General features: G+C 33.0%; 1 protein-coding gene across 7 annotated transcripts; it reads right to left on the bottom strand.

The window, feature by feature from the left end:
• Positions 1-1,490: 1,490 nt before the first annotated feature.
• Positions 1,491-26,496, bottom strand: LOC101901493 (E3 SUMO-protein ligase PIAS1). Of its 7 annotated transcripts, XM_059119910.1 has the most exons (10): positions 25,980-26,496; positions 21,546-21,721; positions 20,972-21,473; positions 20,670-20,910; positions 20,368-20,602; positions 20,137-20,303; positions 19,717-19,817; positions 19,494-19,650; positions 3,054-3,116; positions 1,491-1,676 (listed from the first exon to the last, which is right to left on the bottom strand). In XM_059119910.1, the coding sequence occupies exons 1-10, from the start codon at positions 26,226-26,228 to the stop codon at positions 1,522-1,524; spliced, it is 2,046 nt and encodes a 681-aa protein (XP_058975893.1). In that variant the 5' UTR covers positions 26,229-26,496; the 3' UTR covers positions 1,491-1,521. The 7 variants fall into 7 exon arrangements, with proteins under 7 accessions (XP_058975893.1, XP_058975895.1, XP_005190496.1 ...); XM_059119912.1 differs by lacking the exons at positions 1,491-1,676; positions 3,054-3,116 and adding an exon at positions 7,251-7,375 and having other exon boundaries at positions 25,980-26,495; XM_005190439.4 differs by lacking the exons at positions 1,491-1,676; positions 3,054-3,116 and adding an exon at positions 7,484-8,968 and having other exon boundaries at positions 25,980-26,494.
• Positions 26,497-27,175: the final 679 nt, after the last annotated feature.

Here is a 27,175-nt window from a genome sequence, read left to right on the forward strand (position 1 = left end):
TTTGACCATTTGTGGTGGAAGGTACCAGAAAGAGTGGACCGATATATCCCATTTTCACAAAAGACCTTGGGATAATAAAAATATTTTGATGAAAATATCACATTTTATAAGAGTTATAATTATTCAAAATTTTGAACCTTTGAGGGGGAGGTACCAGAAGAAGTGGACCGATATTGCCCTCTCTGAACTCGATCTAGGTTTGGCAATAATTTTACGATGTACCAAGTTTGGATCAAATCGGATACTCCCAGTCAGCCAGGCAGACAGACGGACGGATATCGCTAGATCGACTCCTAATGTCCTGAACGGATTTGGTTCAAAGAGATCTGGGGTCTAAAACCGTTATTTCGGTAAGGCACGTTTTGGCCATATCAAATGATATATACCCTATCTTGCCAAATGGCTGAGGGTATATACAATTTTTTATATGAACAAGTAAAATAGCACTTAAATCGGCCGGGCAGAAATTTAAATAAAGACGATGACCTGCATATGTAATTTTTTCATAGGTTGTAGTACCTATTAAGATCTTAAAGTACGAAATTTGAAACAATTCTGGGGAAGAATGTCACTAATATCATTAAAATGCCGAATAAATCTTCAACTACGAAATTTTAAACCATTGCGGTAAAGAATGTCGCTAAAGTCATCACAATACCGTTACATGGGGGCTATACGAAGATGTGGATCTGCATGTGCAATTTTATGTTATAGGTTTTAGTACCCATTAAGATCTTCAAGTACGGAATTTGAAACAATTCCGGGGAAGAATGTCGCTAATATCATCAAAATACCAAATTAAGGGAGGCACTGGACTATACGAAACGTCTACCCGCATAGACAATTTTCTGCCGTAAGGTGTAGTAACCATTATGAACTTCACATACGAAATTTAAAAACTATTCCGGTGAATAATGTCGGTAAAATCATCAAAATTCTGAATTATGCGAGGTACCGTTATATAGGGGCTATACGAAAACGATGGCCCTGCCTACTGACAAAATACACACTTGTGCAAAATTTTATTTATCTATCACATTTCGTTCGAAAGATAATTACAATAGGCAAAAAGACGGGCATTGCTAACTCGACTTAGAATTTTACGCTGATTTATAATATATAACTTTGCAGTGTCTCTCATGAGAATTTCGAGCAGTTTCAAATGAAAAGACGAAGTTAATATACCCTCCATGGAAAGGTGGAGGGTATAATGACGTTGATATTGCCTAATATGTGTGATATGGGAAAATGAGCTGGAAAATCGATTTGCTGGTATTGTTATTTTGTCCTTTCAATATTTTTAAAGCTTTCTCAAGTGTGTGGACCTACTGGATCTCTGTTTGGAATTAAACAACAATAGCTTCATATAATATCAATTCATTTTATTAGTAAAGAAAAAAATTAATGTACATTCGATGTTAAAAAATTAGTTCATACGTATTCGAAACATATGTGTGCTCAAAGAAAGCGGGATAAAATTAGAATATATCTCCATGCAATTGATATCGAGCTGTGATTTCCTTAGCTAGTCGGATATGTAAAATATAGATTTTTATATGGCTTCAATATTGGCTTAACTATCACACTGCATTGGCCTCGAGAGTTAACAGTCGATGTGAGGTACATATTTCTGAATAAAGTTGAATTTGGATTTGATGTGATAAAATTTGGCATGCCTTGAAGAAAATTGAGAAATTAATTAAACATTTCAATAACTGATTATGTCTTATTGTAAAATTGATACCAACGAAATTACTAAAAGTTTATTCTATTAAGGCGTCTACATGTCAAAGGCTAGATTCAGAATATACTTACACTACGACATAAAATGAGGTACTTTTATGTCATAAATATATTCGAAGGGTTATGTATGCAATCTATTTTGTTGTTAGTATTATAATTATGGCATATTATTTACAGGGTGAGATGAAAAAACTGCAACCAACTCCAGCGTCGCAGTGGCCGAAAATTAGCTCGTGAGCTGATCATATCGGATTATTCCATGCGGCTCATTGAAATTCCAAAAAATGCAAGAGCTTATACCGCAATAGAAAGAAAATAGACTCAAAAGAGCTAAAGAGTTGCTTCGCTCGGCCGAAAATGGTGAACTGTCGAATTTGGTTTTCTCCGATGAGAAAGCAATCGTTGTCCAGCAGTTTGTAAACAAACAAAATGATCTATTTTCTTGCCAAAGAGGTCTGCTGAAAATGTGTGTTGTGTCTGGAGTATTTTGGAAAGCAAGGTTGACACTAAAACATACTAAAGTGCCGATCACTTCAAGTAAGCGCTTCGCCGGGAATTGGGACAAAATACGGCAGAGCAACATTCGGGCAGCGTGTGACGGTTTTATTGGCCGTTTGAAGGGAACATTTCGTGCCAAAGGTGAACAATTCGAACAAATCTAAACTTATTCTAAAATTTGATGCTATTTCCGATATTTTTTGCATTTATTCAATAAAATTAAAAAGATATGTAAAAACTATGACGTTTGACTTTGTTGCAGCATTTTTTATCTCACCCTGCAGTTTTTTTTTTCTTTTCATCTAAAATGACGTACAACTTGCATTTTAATCGTAGCCCAATCTTACGTTATAAGTCTGCAAACATAAAGCTTACAAAAGATTTTACTTTATTTTAATTTGGAAAATCAACATTTGTTAATTTATTTACAAATTACACAGCTTGTTGGTGCCATGAAAACAATTCCTAAATATAAGTACTTAAAATTAAAAAATTTTAACAGTATTAAACGAAAAACAATGTTACGAAAAAAATATCTGTGGTAATTTTTATCACATCACTAATTTGGATTGTTTCAAATGGGTTGTCGATGTATGTATCTGAATCGTGCCTCTTTTTGTCTTTGATCCACTACATCCAGGCTGTACGTACATAGGATCCTACTTGTCATCACGATTGTTGCCATCATCAAAAATCATGTTATTTGTACTAAATTGTGTGATTCGAAAGGATATCAAGAAAATCGTATTGCATCTCTTTTATGCAATAGTTTTGTTCGTGGTTCCTTTCAATTTATTTGGATTAATAATTACCTATGATTTGCCCGGGACTGCCAGGTGGTGGCGATGGCGAATCTAATGATATTATTTCGATTTCTGTAAATAAAGGAACAATTGTTTTCAAAAATAAATTCAATGTTGAAAATTTTAAAATATGTATTAGAACTCTCAATAAAATAATTTATGATATAACTAGATATTTATATTATATTCTAATTCTCTGCTATTAAGTATTCCATGAGTATTTTTCATGTTTTTAGAACGATCGAAAATGAAAACATTCGATGACGAGTAAAATTGCGTTTCTTTAAACCAAGGCTAGGCAAAGAGTATCTCTTGGGATATCTGTGTGTTCACCAACACAATTGTAAAAAATAAATTGTTTTGAATTTTCTGTCAAATTGGTTTTGGGAGAATATTTAGTTTTATTCGAGCAGTCGATGAGGCAAGGTGCTGTCGGATATTTTTATGAATACACCGTAAGAAATATTGGATGATATAAATATGTCTTACTACTTATTTGAAACAAATATTTTCGAAATTATAAAAATTACAACTGTTATATATATATATATATATATATATATATATATATATATATATATATATATATATATATATATATATATATATATATATATATATATATATATATATATATATATATATATATATATATATATATATATATATATATATATATATATATATATATATATATATATATATATATATATGAAAATGTCAACTTACATACTTTTTAATATTAAAATTAATCATAATTGAAATAATTCTACAAATAAATCTCCGAATTGTCTGTCACAATATTAATTTTTTACCAACGAAGTTGTTTTGAAAACAGAAAATTTTAAATTGAAAATTTAAAGATAACAAATTATTTCTCACTCTGGAAAGAGAGGCAAAAAAACACTTGCAATATTTTGTTATTTCAAAACACATACAATCACAAAAAATTTTTGAGGCTCTCTGCCTTGCCCTGCTTTAAACCCATAGCTTTCTTTCAATTGCCCTTACGTGTGCCATACGTTATACCATTGAATTGAATGAGAAACAAATGCCGAAACATACAAAAATGAATGATTAAATTAAGTTATTTTGTCAAAATTCAATCAGAAAATCTATACAGGAATTGCTAAAATAATGCCAAAACGATTCGAAATGGTTTCCATCACATACCTGAGACTGCTGTCATTTCTAAGCCTCTCGTCCGATAACTGCTAAAATTATTCCAGTGACAGCTCATTATATTGTTTTCAAGCGTACAACAGCATTTTGGTGAGAATTTCCCCAAAAAAATATTCGAAATTGAATTCAAGCGTGATTGCTTTACATTTGACTGGAAAACCACAAGTAGCTATCGTTAGAGCACTTCAGCATTTAAATGTAAATAAATTTTTTGTGTCTCGTACCATCACTCGTTACAGTGATACGTCAAGGAGGTGGACGGAAGAAAACAGCAATATCAGCAGAAATTGTTCACAAAGTAAATAAGCGACTTGATCGAAACCCGCGACGCAGTGGTCGAAAATGGCTCGTGAGCTAAACACATCGCAATATTCCATTCGGCAAATATTGAAAAATGAGCTCGAAAGTCGTGAACTACCGAATTTGGTTTATTCCGATGAGAAAACATTCGTTGTCCAGCAGTTTGTAAGCAAACAAAATGATCATGTTTACTTGCCAAAGAGGTCGGCTGAAAGTGTGTACCTTCGGTTGGCCTCTAGGGCCGCCATAACAGCCGACAGATTAATCGACCGTGGCGTCAGAAGAAATGTCGAATATTATCGCGAAAATATTCTGGAGGTTGTATTAGAGTCTTGAGCACGCAAACATTTTGGCCGCAGACCTTGGAAATTCCAAAAGGACTCGGCACCATCGCACTCAGCACGCGCCATCCAAGAATGGTTACAAAATAAGTTTCCTCGCTTCATTTCCAGCGCACAATGACCACCAAAATCTTTGGATACCAATCCGTTGGGCTATTGTGTCTGGAGTATTATGTCACTAAAAACTACCAAAGTGTCGATCACCTCAAGCAAGCGTTTCGCCGGGAATGAGCCATAATACCGCAGAGCAACATTCAGGCAGCGTGTGACGGTTTCATTCGCCATGGGAAGGCCATAATTCGTGCCAAAGGTGACCAATTCGAACAAATCTAAACTTATTCTAATATTTGATGCTATTTCCCCCATTTTTTGCTTTCATTCAATAAAAATTAAAAAAAATTTAAAAATGTTGGCTTTTGGCTTTGTTGCAGTTCTTTTATCTCGCCCTGTAGATGAATAACTTCTTGAAGATCAGCCTTTCTAGATCGTAATTAAGCAGAAGTTCTTCTTTGTCCTAGACACAGTATCGTTCGCAAGGTCTTCCATACAAAAACCTTCTGTGGGAAACCGTCTGGAATAGAAGACTTATGGTGTAGGATGATCAATTTTGGCTTATACTTCAAACTAGGGCAAACGGAACACATTTTCTTCTTTCATAAAAAGGCCAGTCTACGACTTATGCCTGAAATCAATTTCTGACTCCCTTCCTGGTTCAAAGAATAGGCCTATTTTAAACTATGTCACCTTCAATTCATTTTTTCATTGACCTAAAAGGCCAATCTATCACTCATGCCTCCAGCGATCGAAATAAAAGCGAAACGATTAACGTACCCCTCTCACAAAGACACAAACCATTAAATTTTTTTCAATCTTTTTGTGCTAAAAACAAAACCACAAATATTTCAATGCCAGAAGTACACAAACAATACGATTGCCTGCCTAATGTACTTCGGCTGTGAGTTGCCGAGCTGTACCGTTTGCGAACGAATCGCCGGAAACGTTTGCAAACGTTTGCTGTGTGAAATGATGACTGGTACATAAAGAGTTTTTATTCTTATTTTAATTTTTGAACTTTTTTACATTGTGTGATGACCAATAAATGAATAAAAAGAATACTTTGAACTTTTAATTAGTTTTTACATTATTTGTATTGAGTTCATATACCGGGAAACGTTTGCAATGGGTATTGTACTGTTTGGTTTCCAATGTTGCGTCATCCAGCAGAGTACATTTCAGTTTTGTTTTTGTTTCCACTCATCTACACAAACAGTACAACATAAGAAACCAGTGATGTTATCTTAATATCGGGTTCGTTTCGTACTTCGAGAAAATACAGAACGAAACGATTACAAACGTTTCCAATAGTTTATTTTCGTTTGCTGCATGCCACAAATAAATCCTCGTATGTTTTCACCCCCTTCTATAGAAATACTTTCTACTGACATCTCGGATAGTCTACAGAGGCTTTCTATAGAAAGACTTTCTAATGAGATCTCGAAGAGTTTACAGAGGCCCTCTATAGAAAGACTTTCTAATGAAATCTCGAATAGTTTTTATTGGTTTCCACTAAACCGATGACTTATGTGGTCTGAATACCTACCTAACAGCCTTCTTCTACGATCGGTCTTTAATAGGGTTTCCGCCTTTAAAACGCAAATGACTTTCTAAATATCTTTCAAAGCCGTCTTTTGGTGGAGGGTAGGAACATCTTAAGGTGAGGTTCATTGAACAAATGTGTACCCCATTATATTATTGTGGATTTCAATGTCGATTTTCTCGTGACATAGGATTTTATACGCTTCTTTTGTAAAAGTATTCAAATCGAAAAGTATTCAAACGTAAAAGTGATAGCATTTAATGTAAAGTGTTGTAAGAAAGAAAAGAAACCATTTCATTAGCTTAGATTTTAATATCTATAGGTATTTACTTATTAGACCTAGAACTTGCCTGGCTAATTCTCTCGTTTGCCTGCACAAAACAAAATAAATGAAACAACAATTTTTAGGTGATTTTTTTTGTTTTTTGGTTTTACTTTACAATGTATTGTTAATGTATTTTGTTTATTTCATAACTTTGTTTTTCCATTTCAGCTTAAGTGTATGTAGCACTATTTTATACACAAAATTATAAAAAGAACATGTTTTTTGTTACTAATTTTATTGGGATTAGAGTTAAAAAAAAAGTGTGTCATCTATTCATGATTTGAAAGTCTATAACTAAGAACAATAAAATAGATTTCATGTTTTTTTATTTTGATTTATTTACATTTATTAGTTATTCTTATACTGTAGCAGTATGCTTATTTTTATTCATTGTGATATATATTCTTTGCTTTTAAATATATATTTTTTAATAATAGCTTTTTTCAGTTTTGTTTTCTTTTTTTATTTTGTTTATTTTATTTTCTTATGGTAGTTGTTGTTGTGTATAGGATTTGTTTGCTATTAGGCTTCAGGTTTTTTTTTCTAAAACATTTTTTTAAGTAATGTGGCAGAGTGGTTTGCTTACCTAAATGTTTGTTAAGAAAAATAAAAAAACAAACAGAAAAACTAAAAATTATACGAAAAATATGTAAAAAAAATAAACAAAAAATCATTGCAATAAATAAAATTTATATTTTATTTAGTTTACATAGGCATATCAAAAAAGTAAGATAATGAAATGATTTCTTTACTTTGTGTTGAATATTTATCTTTACACCAAGTAAATACACCAAATTTGACGGAAATAAAGGGAATATGTCATCCAGCCATCACTTACATACAATTCAAACTCTACACTTCACTGGAAGTGTGTAGCAATCCATTTCTTATTTCTAGATATATGCAGTAGTTTAACTATTTTAGCCAAACAGACATAAACACCAATTTTTTATGATGTCAGGACATCCTCCACTCAATATCGCAGCAGAATATACAATGCGACAGATTCTTTTTATAAAAAGGAACCCTTTTCAAAATTATTAGATGCAAATACAAAAGCATTTCAGGATTGATACTTTTGAACTTATTTAAATACAAATTTTGAATGCATAATGTTATCGAGTGGATGTCGATTTTGAGGGATTGTTGTTAATTTATAAGGTTTAGAGGTGAAATGAAGTATTTAAATAATAAAATTCTAATTAAAATATATATATTAGAAAGCATGTGGAACATTTGACAAAAATTTAAGTTTTGCATTGGATTATTTTAACTCACAACAACCCATTCCTTGGCATGTGAAGCATAATACAAAAGACAAGTTAAATAGGTCGGGGGAAAATTGTATGACTTGTTACTCTATTGTCCATTGTTTTAGTGACATACGATGATCGTAATAACAAATTACCTTCAGTTTCTAAACAGATTCATAGCCTTAAAATAAGTCTACACATTTTGAGATAAAATCAGGACAATCTCGAATAATGTTTTGGTACCCTTTTTCTAATGTATCAATTCTTTTTAGTTGGAGTCCATAGAAAACAAAAAACATGATTCTTTTAGGTTATTTTATAATAAAGTAATGTTCAATTTTAAATGATGGTAGTTTTTTGCCTTGGATTTTTATAATTTTTCGAGTTTGTCAGGAAATTATAAAGTTCTTTAAAAATAGGTTTTTTCTTTTCTCATGAACCGCACAAAACAGAATTGGTACTTCAGAACCTTTGAATAATTTTTGTTTTTAATGTTCTGTATAATAGAGTAGTGTAGCTATTAGCTGTAATATAGGCTATTAGCTTTTCAGTACCCCACCGATTTTAAACAGCTTAGCAGATATTTTTATATGAATAAAAAAATTACCATTCTTATTATAATTTAAGCATTATCATAAATATTCTGGTTTAGAAATGGAGACACATATTTCAAGTGTGTCAAGAAAAGAAATAGCCAAGTTCTTTGAAAAATATTGGCATATGTCTGGCCTTTCGATCATATATGTAGATCTCTGCCAACTCTCAGATCCTAAAATATAAACTATTTAAACTAATTGATTGTATAACTAACTAAATATGTAAAAGAAAAAACTTTAATAAATATTTATCTTATATTAAAACATATAAATAATGTATAACTCCACAGTAGTCTTTAGTTGTGTTAAATGCATTTACATTTGTTTACACTGAAACAAAAAAATATATATAAAAGTTAATTAATTTTATGGTTAATAAAATTCATTGAAAATATTGTTTTAGTTGAGGGAAATAGAAGTAAGAATTTTTAAAGTGAAATTTTATTGGAAACAAGGCTCTAAACATCTTGTAAAGGGAATTAAAAGTTATGACCTCCTCAAATGTCATTTTTGTAAAGTAAAAGCCAAAATTACTATCGTCCCGACTGTAGAAGTGTTGAAAAGCATTAAATTCACACTGCTGTCCATTTTAATAAACGCTGAACTGCACTGTGTTTTTTAATAGTTTTCAAAAATATTCCTTCCCCTAACGTAATTATATAGCAATGTGGAAATGTAATAGAATAGTGTTTACAACTATTCGCAGACTATGCGTCAACGCAATCCTTAGACGAAAATATCATCTGGGGAAATGTTTAATCAATCACTCGCCTCATTACAAACAATGTAAAATCCCAAAATAATTTTGAGTTTTCAATATAAAACACCAAATTAAAATAAAAAGTTAGTGAAGCTCTACTTTTTCGTTGATAATAGGGCTAATTAGTAGAAAATACAAATGGCAAGAAAGAAAAATAATACACATTTTTTTTACAAAAAAAAAAAGTAAAAAAGCTTTAAGTCCGGCCGGGCCCATGTAGAACGAATTTGGTAATTTTCAAAAAAAAAAAAAAAAAAAAAAATAATAATAAAAAAATATATATTTTTAATTTTGTTAAAATCTTAATATTGCCGAATGTAGCCGTTATATTAGGGTTTATACGACGACGTGGACATGCATAGGGAACTTTTCCCACTTAAAAAAAAATCGGTGAATAAAGTAGCTAAAAACAAAAAACGAATATAGGGAGGTACCGTTATGTTCACAGACAATTTTCTGTCTTAGGCTGTAGTATCCATTACGAACTTTAAATAACAAATTTGAAACATTTCCAGTGAATAATGTTATATGGGGGCTATAACAAAACGTGGACCTACATTACCCATTAAATACCAAAAGTCCTGCAGACATAATATATAATTGAGTAAAATTTTATCAACCTACTTCATTTCGTTCGGAAGTCAAACAGTAACAATAAATTCCATGAAAACTACTTTTCTATTTTATTATTATTTCTTACGAAAACAATAGAAACAAGTAAGCAAAGGCTACAGTCGAGCGGGGCCGACCGTTGAATACCCTACAACACTATAATGAACGATACAGTTTATATAGGCGAGATACTCGTAAGAATTCCACAAGATATTGTGACAAATAATAAAAGAAAACCATAAAGGTTCGTTCTCTAATTTTCGAATAATAGCAACTTTAACTAATTTGCTCATTTCCAATTTATTGGAAGATGTTGCACGTAAATTGTCTTCCTAGATCTGGAACCAATATTTTCCAAAGACCTATAATCTCTCAGAAGTGGCAAAAGATTAGCATTTATTATTGGTTTTTGACTGAAACGCATCTATATGAGATACAGACATTTGACTATATTCTGCAACGAAATCAGCGTTAACGAAATAGTCAGAAGTGCGTCTTTCCTGTATTTGCGAATTCTCCAAAAAGTCACTGGAATGGAGATTTTCGTATTTTGTCTACAAAAGTTGGCAAACTCCTTTACACATTGAATATTTTTGGATGGCCATCCAAAACTGCTTGGCTTTTGCAATGTCCGGTAACCCCCGTTCAAATGTGCCGAAGGATCGGACGATAATTACGAACTGCTGACAATTTTGCAGTTTTTTGTCCATTTCAACCCCTACATATATGGCGACCATCTCTAAAAATAGTAGGCTTCTATTCTGACCCTCATCTTATCCCCATGCAAAATTTCGTGAGGATCGGGCCATAAATGCGATCTGTATATGATATCCTGATACCCTAACTACTTAATTTTGTTAGCTGTAGAAATATTACCAAATTTTTAATTCAAAATGAAAATATGCCAAAAATATGACAAAATTGAAAAAATATGAGAAAATATTACAAAATGAATATTTTCATCTTTAGAGAGATATTTTTATGCGATTTTTTAGGCGTTTTTTTCTTTTCTGCCAAGAGGCCATTCTGAATTAATGAGAACTGTCGAAATTAGTTCAGCCGTTCTCGACATAAAATAGATCTTTCAAGCATATCTTCTTTGATAGACATATATATCGCACATATTTTGCTATATAATCGATTTGTTGGATCTTAACATCAATGTAAAGATCAGAAGTAACCTTGTCATGGCTTTGAGATTTCGCCGGGATTTAAAATATTCGCGGTTTAATGAAAAATTTTGAATTTTTTCAACAAAAAAATATGGTCTATTTTAGCCGCTAAATATTATCCGATGACCACCCAAATTCTTCCTCGCCCTAAACTCTAGCTACATGCGAAATTCCGCGTCGATTGGTCTATAATTGCGACCTGTATAGCTACTGCAAAATCCGACATTTTTTCAGTATTTGGTCAATTTCAACCCCTAAACATCCCAACACATAGTGTTGTAGGGTATAAAAACAAAGGTCATATTCGGCTTAATTACGGTTGTCATTGCATTGTCTGAGTCCAAATTTTAATAAAAATATGTACTTAATGTGTTCTGTGTTTAGATTTAGATTTAATACCTTTCCAAAATGCTACAATTTCCTAATGCTAACACATTTTCTGAGTCCAGAGATATTCTCTTCTGGGTATGTTCAACCGGTAACGCGAACTAATTTAACAGACATGTGACCACTTGTTGGATGCCTATTTTCATAAGTTTTCAAAAGATCCTACATAGGGATACGGATCTTGAACCCGGACTTTCGAGTTCCGGGGGTTCCGGGTCGGTCCCCCAAGTAAAAAGAAGTTTTCCGATATCATGGTAAAAATAACGACCTCTGGAAGAAATGTCAAAAAAAATCGAAGAATTTTTACTAAACTAGCGTTGTTTCAATTGGCCACATCATTGAGGTTTTTAGCGCTAGGATCTTAGTAGACCAGTTTCGCAAATGACTTCAATATTTCCAAATTGTTTTGCTGTTGTTATTTTAATGGTAAAATGGTTCAAATATCAACGTCGACTAACAAATGCAAGGTCGTCTCAATTTTTTACGGCGACAGATATTCTCTCAAAACGACATCACGTCGACTGTTGTATCGACAATCGCAAAATGGTTCAAATATCAACGTCGACTAACAAATGCAATGTCGTCTCAATTTTTTATCGACAAAAAACGACAACGCTAATACCGTTGTTGTCGCCTCGATTTCATTTTGCGACGACCACAACCGTAATGGGGCCGATTATTGATTTGTTCTTTTTCTTAAGACAATTTCCGCTAAGTTTCCTTAAAATATTTCTAAAAGTACGAATAAAACCAAAAAGATAAAAGTATTATGATGGGACAAGACAGAGCCAAATGTCATGAGCTCTTATTCTACATATTGTCGCCACAAACCATTTACTCAGAACGCATTTTGTCAAGACTTGATAAAACATTTACTTCTGTTGGAAAAATCAAATAATTAAACTAACAAAAATTTCCTGCACAATACCACAAAATGTTTAGAGTCTGTTTCTGTACGGCGACACAAAGTAAAAACATATTTGCATTAATGTTTTTCTTCCAAATCAACACAAAGAAACAGGCCCAAACCGAGCTAAACGGCATTCGATAAAATTTTAAACAAATTATTACAAATAAATTGAGTATATCGACAAACTTTACATTAAGAAAACAATTGGATACAAAATTTCTAATTTGTGGCAATTCTACTTATCCCCTACTTATAAGCTAATATGCAAATCTTCACACAAATATCCATACCAAAATACTAAAACTTGATATAGTTGAAAATTTGTAGAATTTACATATCCGCTGCTGTGTTATTATTTGTATTATTTGCAATTTGCGTTGATGATGTCACAACACCGCCGACATGGGCTAAACGTTGAGCTGCTGATGGTGATGCACCGGAAGTTGCCACTGTTCCAGAAGATGTTTTCATTGTTGAATTATTTTGACGTAAATCCATAAGAATTTGATCCGGCATCAGATCGCCACCTTCTTAAGAATTTCATAACAAGAAAAAACATTTTTTTTTTAATTCAACAAAAAGTGGAAAAATACAGATAAGGTGGCAAAAATTCCGGGGTTGGCAATGAAAACGGAGAAAAGAAACCAAGAAATAGAAATGATTCGTTGCTTTTTTTTCGATATTTAAAAGAGTTATATAAAAATCATTTATTATAAGTATATAGTTAGATATCAGTGACTGATTTACAATAATACAAAAAAAAATTACCTAAACATATTGATATTACATTAATAAATATAAGAAAAAAAAGGTTGGGATACAAGACAAAAAATGGAAATAACATATTTTCTTCAATTAAAACAAAAAATAAAAAAACAATGCTGTTACATATATATGCTAGTACTTTTGAATCAATTAAAAACAAAATACAACAACAATATGAAAACAAAACCTATGGATTTTTTTCCAGCGAAAAACAAAAAAGAAAACATTGGACTTAAGTCTTCTTAGTAACACGACTAATGGTAATTTCATTAATTTGTATATTGCCATTTAAATTTTTGGAATTCGGGCAATTATTATTATTGTTGTTGCGTTTATTAAGGATACTACTAAAATTAGTTTTGATTGTTTGGCATTTGATCTCATTGTCTATCCGTTTCAATATATCACCTATACGAACAACATCATCGCCAATTTCTGTATGTCCTCTATTATTCTGGCTAGAACGTATTACAGGTAAGTGGTGGTTGGTAGCGCTAGATACCGAACGAATGCGGGAAACTAAATGAAAAGAAAATAAACTATTTACATATGTAAAATATTCACAATGGATTGGTAAATAACAAAAAAAAGGACATTTTAACGAATGAGAAACGGTGAGCAGGAGCTGGAGTAGGATGGCGAAATATTGTCATTGCCATCATTATGATGATTTTGCTTAAGGGCGGGGGGAACTGTCTAAATCGTATGTCGCCAAAAAAAATTGTTACAGAATATACTTATTCAATTATTTTTTGTGAGTCAAATTGGTTTTAGTTTGCAAAATATTTTTTTCGAAAAACAAAATTGTCAAATTTTCAATAGAATCTCCCATGATACAATAAAAAGGTAAGGTAGAGCTAACAGTTGATTACAATTTTTTCTAAGTGTGCCCGACTTCGGCCAATTGTGGGTATGTATTTATTGTTTTGAAAAATAAAAACAGAATATTTTCAAAATCAATGATTGGAAGACATGTAAATTGCGAGACGCGCATTAAAGCTATTCGCTTTTTTGACCATGGAATTGAAAAAAAGATCTGTCTAGATCGTATTTAAAAGCAAATACAGGTATTTAATTTATTTTCCCTGCTGTTAACCTGATTTTAAAAATAAGGAAAAATATTGAATGAATGAAATATTGAATAAATGACAAATTTGACAGGAAGCGGGTATAGCCTCAGGGCTGTATTTCTGTAGTTTTACGAAGCTGTTCTACCTCTTTAGAATCACCTATGTATCGATAGGCTTTATTTCTACCACTAAGATAATTCAACTTTTCAACCAAAATGGCTGAACAAAAGGGGATGTAGCACCTCCAAAAGAATCTGGCCAATACTCTCGAAGAAGAGAACAAAGTCGGTACTTTCCTTGTCGAAACGTGATTTAAAACTTGCGGTGGGTATCATCACAGGTCACTCCAAGGTGAGGGCGGGCAATGACCTCGAAATTGGACAGCGATAATATTGATTACTGTAGAATCTGTCAAGACGAAGAAGAAATTGCGACGATCGAACATTTTCTCTGCCACTGTCCAGTACCCATTAACATGAGACACAGGATGGTGGGGAAACAAGTGTCACATGATTTGTCTTCGTTCTCTAACACCGACCCTACAGTAATTCTTCAATTGGCCAAAAGACTTAAGTGGCTAAAGACGACACGGCAAAATTTCTAGCCCTGAATTATCTATATAGATCTAATAAGTAATATCTTACTTTTTCCACCAATCTCTTGCTTTTTTTCGATTTTCTTCATTTAGGATGAACACAATGGACCAACAGGTCTTCGAGCGGTGATGAAACGACAACCGCGCGTCCTTTAACCTAACCTAAACTAACCACTAAGATGGGAAGGCACTGTTGGTTGTCGACTACAAAAATTAGCTAAGTGAACTGATGGCGCCTTAGTTGATGGCGAATTAGAAAAGACGAGAAATATTCTTGAGAAATTTGTAATGTAGTAAGGAATGTAATCAACAAAAGTTTTAGTTGGTGGTTCTCTTCATCTTCATATTACTCTCTTACTCGAAAGTCCTAAATATGTTTAAAAAAAAACTCATAATAAATCTTTCAATTTGATTGCGCAAATATATAGCTATTCCCAAAAAGCAACTTAATTTTAATTGGTATTGAAGTCTTACAAAATTATAAAAATATCCAATTCCCTTGAAAGGGTGATTGGAGAAAGCTGAGAAACGCCTACAATTGGACAGTAATGTGAAGCAATAAACCTTTTGCGAAACTTTTCTGAACACAAGAAGAGAAAATGTTATGAAAATTTAAGGACATCAACTGTTCTGACAGGAGATTAAGAAATGATTGTTGATCATGTTGATATGATATATAGGGTATATATGTTTATATGGATACATAGCAAACCACTTACTATTAAAATACCCAGTATTAAATAAGGTAATCAACCACTGGTTATGTGATTTACACTATATCCTCCATTAAATGGGGTCTGCCAAGATTCTTTTTTGTTTTTTTTTTGAAAATCGAATGTAGTCTCGGCTGTGCGGCACGTAGTGCCGTTCTGGTGAAGCAAAATTTACGCATTTCCTCCTATTTAATTTTAGTGATTAAAAATTCGTTCAACATGGCCCGATAACGTAACGGCAACACCTTTCTCATTTTCGAAGAAATCTTCGCCAATTTTGCCTCTGGATTAAAATTCGCACCAAACAGTGAGACGTTTTGGGAACATCGTATAAGTACAGGGTGAGGTGAAAAAACTGCAATCAACTTCAGACTGCTGTCATTTCTGAAGCACTCGTCCGACAGATGTTAAATTATTCCAGTAGCAGTTCATTATATTGTTTACAAGCGTACAAAAGCATTTTGTTGAGAATTTTACAGAAAAAAAGTTATTCCTGATGGAATTTATGCGAGATAGTGTGATTTCTTTTTATTTGGCTGGAAGCCACAAGTGGCTATCATTAGAGCACTCCAGCATTTGAATGTGAATAAATCTTTTGTTCCGACGTCAAGGAAGTAAACGGAAGAATGTTTCGGAAAGTAAATAAGCGACTTGGTCGAAACCCGCGTCGGCCGAAACCAGTGGCCGAAAAATTGGTCGTAAGCTTAACATACCGCAATACTCCATTCGGCAAATATTGAAAAATGAGCTCGGGGTAAAGCCATTGAAATTCCGAAATGTGCAAAAACTTACACCGCAACAGAAAGAAAATAGACTCAAAAGAGCTAAAGAGTTGCTTCGCTTGGCCGAAAGTGGTGAACTGCCGAATTTGGCTTTCTCCGCTCCGATGAGAAAACATTCGTTGTCCAGCAGTTTGTAAATAATAAAATTATCATGTTTGCCAAAGACGTGTGCTGAAAAAGGTCGCTCTTATTAATTGAACGTGGCATCAGAATAAATGCCGAATATTATCGCGAAAATATTCTGGAGGGTGTATTAAAGCCGTCGACAGGCAAACATTTTGGCCGCAGACATTATACATTACAACAGGACTCAGCACCATCGCGCTCAGCACGAGACAACTAAGAATGGTTACAAAATGAGGTTCCTCGCTTCATTTCCAGCGCACAATGCCCACCAAAATCTTCGGATACCAATCTGTTGGACTATATTTTGGAAAACTACCAAAGCGTCGATCACCTCAAGTAAGCGTTTTCATGATAATGGGCCAAAATACAGCAGAGCGACATTCGGGAGGCGTATGACGGTTTCATTCGCCGTTTGAAGGCCATAATTCGTGCCAGTACTAGTTGAAAAAAAGAAACGTTAGATTACGGATCTTTTACTATGGAATTTTTTGTATTGCCTCCATATAACGATAGCGTCAAATATTCCGTATTTTTGAAATTTAAACCTCATTAACCGCCAAACTACCTGCAATTTGACATTTTACAAAAATAGAGGAGGTTTGGGTCTTAGATCATACCTTCAGCTTTTCAGTCCTGCCTTTGATGAAGCTCGCTGGAGTATTGAAACTTAATGCTATTGTTTTCAAAAGTTTTATTTTATTGGCGATCGTTTTTTGAAATTGTGGTTTATGAAAAAAATATAATAAAATTAAGATATGTACCTGATGTATTTAGGTAATACGGACATACAAAACATTTTGCCATTGTGGTGAAGCTTAATATTTGTGTACGCTACGTCGAATTTTAAGTAGCGCTGTAAAAATATAATTTTTTTCTCCTCGCCTGTACCCAAATTGCCAGAATATTTCAAAGTCAAAAACTAAAACAGTAATGGTTATAAATAAAAACGCTTGTTTTAATTCATTATTCTTTTTATATTTAATGGTGTTTGTATTGGTTTATTTGCAAACAAAAAAAGTTATATTAACAGCCCATCGGCAATGCCACCAGTTCACTATTTATGTAGTTCATTCTCCTAAAATAGATCGGGAAATAGTTAAAATCATGCATATATATTTTTTTACTAACCAAAAGTGACAACCAAATTTGAACTAAGTTCTTCCTTGCCTCTATTTTCTCTATGCATAATTCCAGTTAGAAATACTGAAATTTAACATATGCCAACAAACACAAAAGAAATAGCCTTACCTCCACAACGTATCCAAGGCTTAGTTAGTAATCTTAGTAGTTTTGGATTTGGTAGTAGATTTGGTTCTCTTTGAATTTCAAATCGCCATTAAGCCTTTAGACATCAAACTTTGTTGACAGATGGGCTTACTAACCGATCTTATACAGACCATGAACGTGCCAAGAGAATGTATGTTAAAATTCATAGGTTTCCAAATCCGTATATATTTTCCTTGTACACTGCGTTAAAATGACGCAACTGTGCCCTTCGAAATTAAGTGATTTTTTGCATTTATTCGTTCGAAAAAAAAAAAAACACGTTTCGTATACAAAGCGAATGACGTTTTAGAAATCAGCCAAATATTTTGCATACATTACACTAACATACTGGGGATAAGGTACTATTTTATTCGGTCGACTAAGGAAATCAGGGTGAAATAACAATGTAGTATAGTAATACAACATTCTATGTACTACTGAAATTATCAACAATATCGAGCTTTAAAAAATACGATTAAAATCCTGGCGAAATCCTGTTACCAAAAAATTTTCGTAAATAAGGGTTATATTCAAATTCCATTAAAATATATTCCAACACACAAACTCAAACACTTTGGTATGTTCGCATCCATATAAAGAAAACATTTTTTTCTTACACGAAAAGTTCTAGCTATAAGAATGCTGTCAACGGTTATCATCGAAAAAAATCGGATCAACTGATATCATCTATGTAGCTTCACGGGTATGAGTGAAATGTTAAAAATATCAACAATTGTCGGATATCTGTCAGTTAAAAAACTATTATATGATAATATTTACATTACATGATGACATCGAAAAAATACTCAAACAATTAAGCCCAATCCTTGAAAAACAAATAAATGTGTTTTTGAAGTCGAGTAGGTCGGTCGATTGGCTCCATCTCAGCCGTCACCAAAAGCGTGCTGAGAGGAACCAGATAAAAAGACAAACCAATATTTCGTTATCTGTATCATCTGGTGTCCAGGTATTAAATAGAATCAAAGACAATGGAAACAATGCCACAAAAAAGCCAATGTATATCCATTGTTTATACTCAATTGCATACAGGAGAAGAACATTTTGGGGGAACCAATAACGGCAACAAAAAGTAAAAAAAAGCTGACGTACGTTTCAATTTCTTTGGAGAACCTTACAAAAATATAAAAACCAAGTAGCCGAACTAAAATTGCTAATCAAAATATGTAGACAATAAAAAAAAAAAAAAAAAACATTTACAATTTCAAAGCTAAACCTAAATTATAAAAAAAAAACTAGAATTAAAATACAAACTAATTTAATAATTTGCTCATAATGTAGACTTAGTTAGAAACTAAATAAAATATATATGGAAATTTATACTATTGTTTAGAAATAGTGATGAGTAGTAAAAACTAGATGATTTTGTTTTGTATTCTTGCAAGTTATTGTAAAATATGGTATAGAATGTGGGGTGTATGTTGATGAATTAAGATATAACATAGACATAGTTATGTTAGTTTCTTTATAAGGTATGAAATATAAATTGTTTTCTTTTTTTGTCAGTACGAGACATTGTGTTTTTAGTCATTATATGTGTCTGATGTGTGTGTTTTTGTATTTGTATTAAAAAACCGTCTTGCTAATTCGAGTAGTTTGTTTTGTTTTTTTTTTTTTTTTTTCAGAGGTGAATAATTTATTTTTTTTTTTTGTTTAGTACGAAAATGAATCCAACGTACCATTCTTTTGTGGCATATACATGCCTCTTTGATTATTACCCCCACCGTTACCGTTCATCGTTGATGAAGCTGCACCGGCTTGTGTAGTTTGTTTAGCAATTGGTCGACGCTTAGCCAAAGGTAGGTCATCATCGGAATCGCTGAGTGTTAGATCCACCTGAGCAAAAAATTAAATATTTTATAATTATAATAATCTCATAGAGGCAAATAGTACTAATTTTACCGTTTCACTATTTGTGGTCGATGATGGTTGTTCACTTGCAGATGCTGTAATTGCTGCGGGTGCTGATTTCACTGGTTTAACATCTTCTGTGGTGATAAGTTCTGAAATATACAAAAGCGTCGTTATAGTTTAGCATAAAAAAGGGGGAAAAAATAATGAATTATTTTAAAGACCTATTGGGCTGTTGCAAATAAACTGAATGAACTATATAAATTATTTTTTTTCTGATAGTTTTAAAGACAGTTACCAATATTTGTGAAAAAAGAGTATTGTTAAATTCTATGCTTGATTTTAAGAATGAAAATTACTTCTTTGAATTTCATTGAAAATGACCTACAACTAAAAGAGTCACAAATCTCTCAACAAACTTATTTTATAAAAAAATCTAGTTGAATCCATTCATGGCCCATTATATCTCACCTATGTCATCTGAAATAACTTCGACTTTTTCAACTGGCTTGGTGGGTGTATCCAAAACTTGGCCCTCATTACGCAGGCTATGGGTACTCCATGAACCATCTTTGTGTAATTGGATTTCAGTGTCGTCGGGTTTAAGCAGATTTGAGGCCAACACTTCTTGGAAGTAGCTACATGTACAAAAAAAGTTCATTAATATATAAATAAGTAAATAATTTTCAAATTACAAATTACCCATCAATAACAAGATTATCATAAACGGCAGGTTTATCACACACAGGACAATTCCAGGTGGGCTTACGTTCGTTCATCTGCAGGTAAAGACTGGCATCAAAGCACTGCAAGTGGGAACAGGTTGATGCACGGCATGGTATTGACATTTTCATTTTACCCAGGGGACAATTCAATGACACCTTCAGCATTGTTGTGGCAATTTCACAATCAGCATCTTCAGTCAATTTCTCTTTGACTGCAAGGAAACATTTTAAAATCACAATGTAATTGCAAAATGTATTGTGAGATCGGACACAACTTACTTAGAGCTCTAGTATAATCGGCAGGTTTAACACCCTTTTGTTTCATTCTTTGCAATAACTGGGCTGATGTCAATTTCTTAACCAAATACACTGCAATGCAATAGCTTCGTGTATAGTCGGGACACCACTGGACTGTAATTGTGTTGGTAACTGTAGGCGATAGTTTCACATTTGATGTGACATTAACTGGTCGAGGTGGTCTTTTTGGCTCCACATTTGGACGATTTGTTGGAATGACGTTCTGTAGGAAAAACAAAAAAACGTGTGTTTATTATGCAAACTTTAAATTGTATTCTACTTACCGGCAGTTGACAAAGTTTGTTGTTGACCTTAACGCTAACACTAGGTGGAAAACAGTCCTCTTGGTCACACGATGTCTCCAGTAAACAAAAACGCAATTGCACTTGAATGGCATGTTCAATTTTAGAACTGTTGCGTATGTCACGATTTGATGCAATTTCTGTGGCTTGTTGTGGTGTCAATGTGAAGTAGAATGGAACCTCCTGTATACGTTGAGCATTACGCGGCACCAAGGACGATGGTTTTATTAAGGTACCCAAAACATCATAGAAGGCCAGTTTCTTGAGGCGCACATCTGGATGTATGGGCATCTGTGAGGGTATGGCGTGCATAAAAGGAACCACATTATTGCCTTGTGGTACCCCGGTTTGCAAAGCTGCTGCATTGGCTGGATTTAGTATGGGTGGAGCACCCACCATGCCGGCAGCATTGGCTTGCATGTGCATTTGTGAAAACATTCTCTTCGGATCTGTTGGTCCAAATTGATTGGATTGTTGTTCAACTCTGAAATTATAAAGGAAATTAGAAACTGACTTAGTTTTATTGTTTGGAATTGAAATAAAGAAGAATACTTACATGGATTGTGTGTAGACTTCACGTATTTTGGGAGCAATCCAATCAAAATTTGTACGTAACAAGGATAAGATGCGCCTCTGGTAATCGACTTTTCGTCCAGTAAAAGAAATATTCAAATATGAAAGAATTTTTTGCAGTTCTACCACTCGAAGAAGGCTTAGTTTCTCCTCACATTCCTGAAACAAAGAAGAAAATCAATGAGAATATCATCTTATTCTAAATAACAAGTCTGTTTTTTTTTTTTTTTTTGTGATTTAATTATTATTTTTAAGGCACATTTCGCATTTGAACAAGAGCCATATGCAAATATTATTAGGCTGAATGGAAACGTCTTATATATTATGATTACCCAAAGGCATAGCAGACAATTATCCCATGTTGAGGTGGTTTGTTTTTAAAGTGGGCTTGGAAGTTGTACTCTTACTACAGAGCACGCTTTACAAAATTTATGATACAAATAACAAAAACCAACCGGAGTTCTGACATTCAAAATAGAAAAACCACAACTTAGAAACAACAACGATAGACAGATGGGCCGAAAAATTAAGAGAAAAGCCAAGAAACACAGAAAATTCACTAGTAATGAAAAAACCCATACGCACTCATACAAATACAAAGGAAAAAATGTATATAGCAACACACGTACACTCGTATACCACCAAACCCCACTCACACAGCCAAATGTGCACTCATACATTTGTGAATGCACATACACACACGCACATTCAAGCAACAACAATGGCATAAACTGCACCAACACATACCTGCCACAACAACTACAAATGCAATAACAATACATATACCCAGATATACATATACGCCAAAACACACACGCACACACACCGTGTCAAAACAAAAGACCAAATAATGTGGAATAACTAGCGATAAAACATAATAGTTGGCAACCTCATTTGTTACAAAAAAAAAAAAATATATGAAAACACAAAAAGAAGTACAAATACAAAACAAAAACAGGGGAAAAAATGAAGTATAGAAAAAATAAATGTTAGCCGCTGAATCTTTACCTAGAAATTATTTAACATTTTTGCTAATGTGAAGTTGCTTCATATTTTCTCCTCTTCTGCTATAGATATCGCACCGCACAATTCTGTCACAAATTTTCTTTGATTTTGTCACACAGCAATTGTTCTTGTTCGTTGTGATCGTCTTCTTTTCTCAAAAATTAAGGAATTCTTCGTTCTTTTGCTGAATTGAATTTCTCCGACTTTTTCTTTGCTACACTACGCTGGCCAGGTTTGCAAAAAAAAGTGGAAAGAAAAACTCTGTTGTTGGGCCACAGTCCAGACTTTTCTTGTTAAAATAAGTGCAAAATGTTTGCTTTTAACATAGAAATATTCTTTTCCTCCACCTAATGGCAAGGTGACTCTAATTTATTTGCCTTTTTATTTAATTTCTTTAAACTTTATTCTGCACACACAACACACTTCACTCATGGGGAAATCGAATGAATTCTGTCGTCAAAAGAATATGATGGCGGCGAAGGGATATTATTTTTGTTGGTACATAAATTCCCAGTATTTACAGTATGTCAAACGTCCACTAGTTAATGAACACAGCCAACAGCCGGTACAGAGTTGCATCTGAGAGTTAAGTTGTCGGCTGGGCACAATAACACAGATAACAGCGTCAGCTGATAGTAGCATAAACGCAAAAAATTGTTTGAAATTAACATTTTGAATAAAAAATAGTGCAAATATGTTAAAATATTTAAAAGAAACGCATACGTAACGACATAGAATGGAGTTGCACAAGAAAAATGTTCAAAGATTTTATTCTTGCAGAAAGTTATTAATATGTTTGACTTGCCAATAATGTCGGTGGTGTAATCAACCCAAAAAATTACTATTATGAAAAACAATCGAATGTTGTCTCAAAAAATTGTTTTCTTCTGACATGATTTTTTGTATTATTGGCACATCAAGCAGTTGGTAGCATAGTACATTAAGGCGCTCTAGCCGATTTAATATAGCAGTTGGTATAATTAACTTAAAAAATGGCTGGAATTCAAAATTTTGTATAAAAATAAGGTAAGTTGTTCAAAACTAATATTTAATGACTTCTGAATAAAAAAATCAAATAAATTTGAGTTTGGCATCATATCAAATGCTGATGTATTTACTTGTATTCTTTTTCCATTATTTTTAGAGTTATTGGTGACATTGAATGCAGGTAAAACTGGCACAGCTTGCCTTATTAAAAATCGAATACGAAACCGAATGTGTTTTTTAATAATATTTGATGTAAAGGACTATTACTCCGTATTTTCCCAATTTGCATTAAGCCTGCATACTTGCTGTATGTCTCATTTCGTAGGAGAAAAATGGTAGAATTAAGAAGGTAAGTCATGCAATTATAGGTTTACACTTTTTCAAAATTATTCATTTAACAACATTTCATTGTCATAACGTTTATTTAGAAATTCAAGTTTATTTGAAATAACTTTAACTTCTTAATTTTACCATAAGCAGAAATCACCTACTGTCAAAATGTATACAATAATGCAATAAAAAAAAAAAACAAATAAAAAGACACCATTTGCAAAGAATTTGCAAAATTTCAAAGAAATGCGTTCTAACAAATTACGTTTAAAAATTCAAACATACGGAATATTGGCTGGTTCAGTTATACGTGATCTGAAACAACTCCGGTGAAAAGTGTGACACAAATCATCAGAATACAGTATATCGGTTAGGTACAGTTATATATGGTCTCTATGAAAATGAAGATGATCTATCAGAGAAGATAATACATATGCTCAGCACAAAATACCATTTCTGAAATAATTCCGTCAAATAAAGTCGCTAAAAGTTGCAAAGTTCTTTGCAATGATATTTCGTACATACTAGGAACTCGATACCAACAATTTACAGAAAGTTCGGTTAAAAGTTGTAAGCGTTTTCAATGCCGAAAATCTCATGACCTAAAATATATGTGAGTAAAATTTTGTCCACCTACTTCATTGCGTTGGGTAATTTTCACAGACGGACGGGCATGGCTGAACTAAATGGAATCTTTGTGGTGTTTAAAAAGTTTTTAGAAGCAACAAACTAAATGGCATACATAATATGCATTTTTTACGGTTTTTTTGGTGGTTGATAGATTTCAAGTTTCCAATAATTGGTATTTTTTTTTTAACTGCAAGAATGTAAAGCATTTTACTCCTTAAATTAGTAGATTATTGCAGGTTCTGGAACAAAGCAAATGAAATTCCAATGTAAAACATTTTCAAAAAAATTTCAAGTTTGCCTTTGAGAGAGTAAATAATGGGTAATGCTTCAAATGAGCTAAGAAATAGCCTGGAGTCTTTTCTGCTTGTAACTTTCGACTTGTTACATATCCAAATAATATCTTATGCTTATTATAAGTTTACTTAAATCTTTATTTAAATAATATTAGGAAGAAAATTCGCGAATTTGGAAGAGCTATGCTATTTCCATATCCATCTAAATGCAGAAAAGGGGCATAGGTTTGACCCATGGTTGAATAATACATGTAACAGCAAGTGTTGTAGTTATACAACAATAGTAACAACAACCAGATACAACATTGAAAACTTTCCGAACCATCGTCTTTGGCGTTTTGCTAAGTACAAGGGCAACGTTTTCTATGATTAGGCAAAAAATCTTCACATTATCCTACAGTGAAATTTTATATCATTGTATATCAAGAAAACTTCATATCGAGTTTGACACTAGTATTGCCATAAAGTCAAATCAGCTGGGACTTGCCGTTACCTGTAATAATTATACCATGAGGTTTGACCCAAAATAGGTAACTTCATTAAAAAAATTAGATTTTTTCGGAATGTACTTGTTAAATTTAAATTGATTGAAAATTAACATCCAACTCTGATTTGGGATACAATGGATTTATAAATCGACTTTATGAGAAAGAGCTGTAGTCAAATCGAAGAAATGCAAACATAAGCCTTTATGATGTTACCTTCTTAGTTTTGCCATGACATTGTTACATTCTCACATTAAGCCACAACAAGAAACAGAAATAAATTGCCATCAACATCAACATTTTTGATATTAAATAAGTGAATCTTAAAGGTAATTTTTATATGGCTTCGTTATTTTATCTCAATTTTACAAATCACATAAGATTTTTACATTGGAGCGCTTTTTTATTATGGTTGTACTTAATAGCCAGACATCAACCATGCGTTAGAATAACGAGTCATATGAACACATCCAAGACGCTGGGATATTTTATAATACTGGGAATTTCCCTCCAAAAAGTAATCATTGCAAATATTAAACAAATCAAAACATTAATTACACTATATAATATTTAAAGACTTTCACACATACCACAATGAACCAAAACAATGTAAATAACAAACTCTTCCCTGATTATTAATTCCAGAATTTATGTATGAAAATCCGAATAAGAAATCATTAGACCTACCTTAATCCGGGCAGGATCAATATAGACGCTGCCTGGCCCAGAAGCCGCCGACTGTTGTGTGTTGGTACGTTTCTGTTGTGAATTGTTGGAATTCATTTGATATTGAGGCGAATGCTGTTGCGGCTGTTGTTGCTGAGTCGCCGATGAATTCGATGAAGTGGAAGAGGACACGACACCGGAGCGAGAATTTCCTCGCGTCCCCGAAAGTATAGCATTTTCTGCATGGGTTTGAGATCGCGTCTTACGCATTACAAATGTTTCTGATTTTCTGTTCTATAAAAAAATTACCAAAATATAAACCACAATCAAACACACGCACACACGACACAATATAAACAATGTTCAGTCATGAACTATCCGCCGATAAATGTAAACAAGAATGTAATCGATTTTTTTTAGAATTTTTTTCGTGTAAAACAGTACAAATGCACAGCAAATGTAATTTTATGTTTTCACTTTCAAAAGATTGAGCGGTGGAAAATTTTTTGGGTGATTTGTGTCTCCTTGCTGTGAATGCAAGTGTGGAAACAGCTGCAGACGAACAGTGTTGCCAAGCCGGCATTCAAAAGAAAATTCCCCCTATTTTAGAAAAGTGATGTCAACTTTCGCTGCTTTGTACAACCAATGGTAGAAGAATACGGGTAGTCGCATCGACATATCTGATGGGATTATGAATTGTCAAATCAACTTGAAATTGAAAATTTTGAACGAAAAATTATTTAAATTTGTAACAATTCTTGAAAAATGCATATCATAACAACCTCCGTTTGGCATCGTTAAAGGAAAAAAGTAAAAATCTACCTCTTTTTGAAAACAAATTTTTAACTCAATGCTCCCAATAATGCAAGGAAAAACCTCGTATGAACACTACAAATATGATTTTGAAAAGAAATTTTGACCATTTAATCAGTTTTCGTGGTTTTCAATTATTTATTCAAAATCAATGCAACTAGTTTGCTTTGCTTTTTGATTATTTTGATGGTAATTCTGACATTACAAGCCAAACAGGTAGACCTCTATTCTTCCAATTTTTTCAATTGTACCATGCGTTGTAATACGGATTTTGATTACAACTGAATTTGAATATGTTCTCAACAATTCCCATACATGAAAAATTAATTTGCATTGTTAAGCCATGCAAATAAAAAACAAGTAAGCAAAGGCTATAGTCGTGCGGGGCCGACCATGTGATACCC

The sequence above is a fragment of the Musca domestica genome, unplaced genomic scaffold (genome assembly GCF_030504385.1).
Source record: "Musca domestica strain aabys unplaced genomic scaffold, Musca_domestica.polishedcontigs.V.1.1 16, whole genome shotgun sequence".
Classification (NCBI taxonomy): Eukaryota; Metazoa; Arthropoda; class Insecta; order Diptera; family Muscidae; genus Musca; species Musca domestica.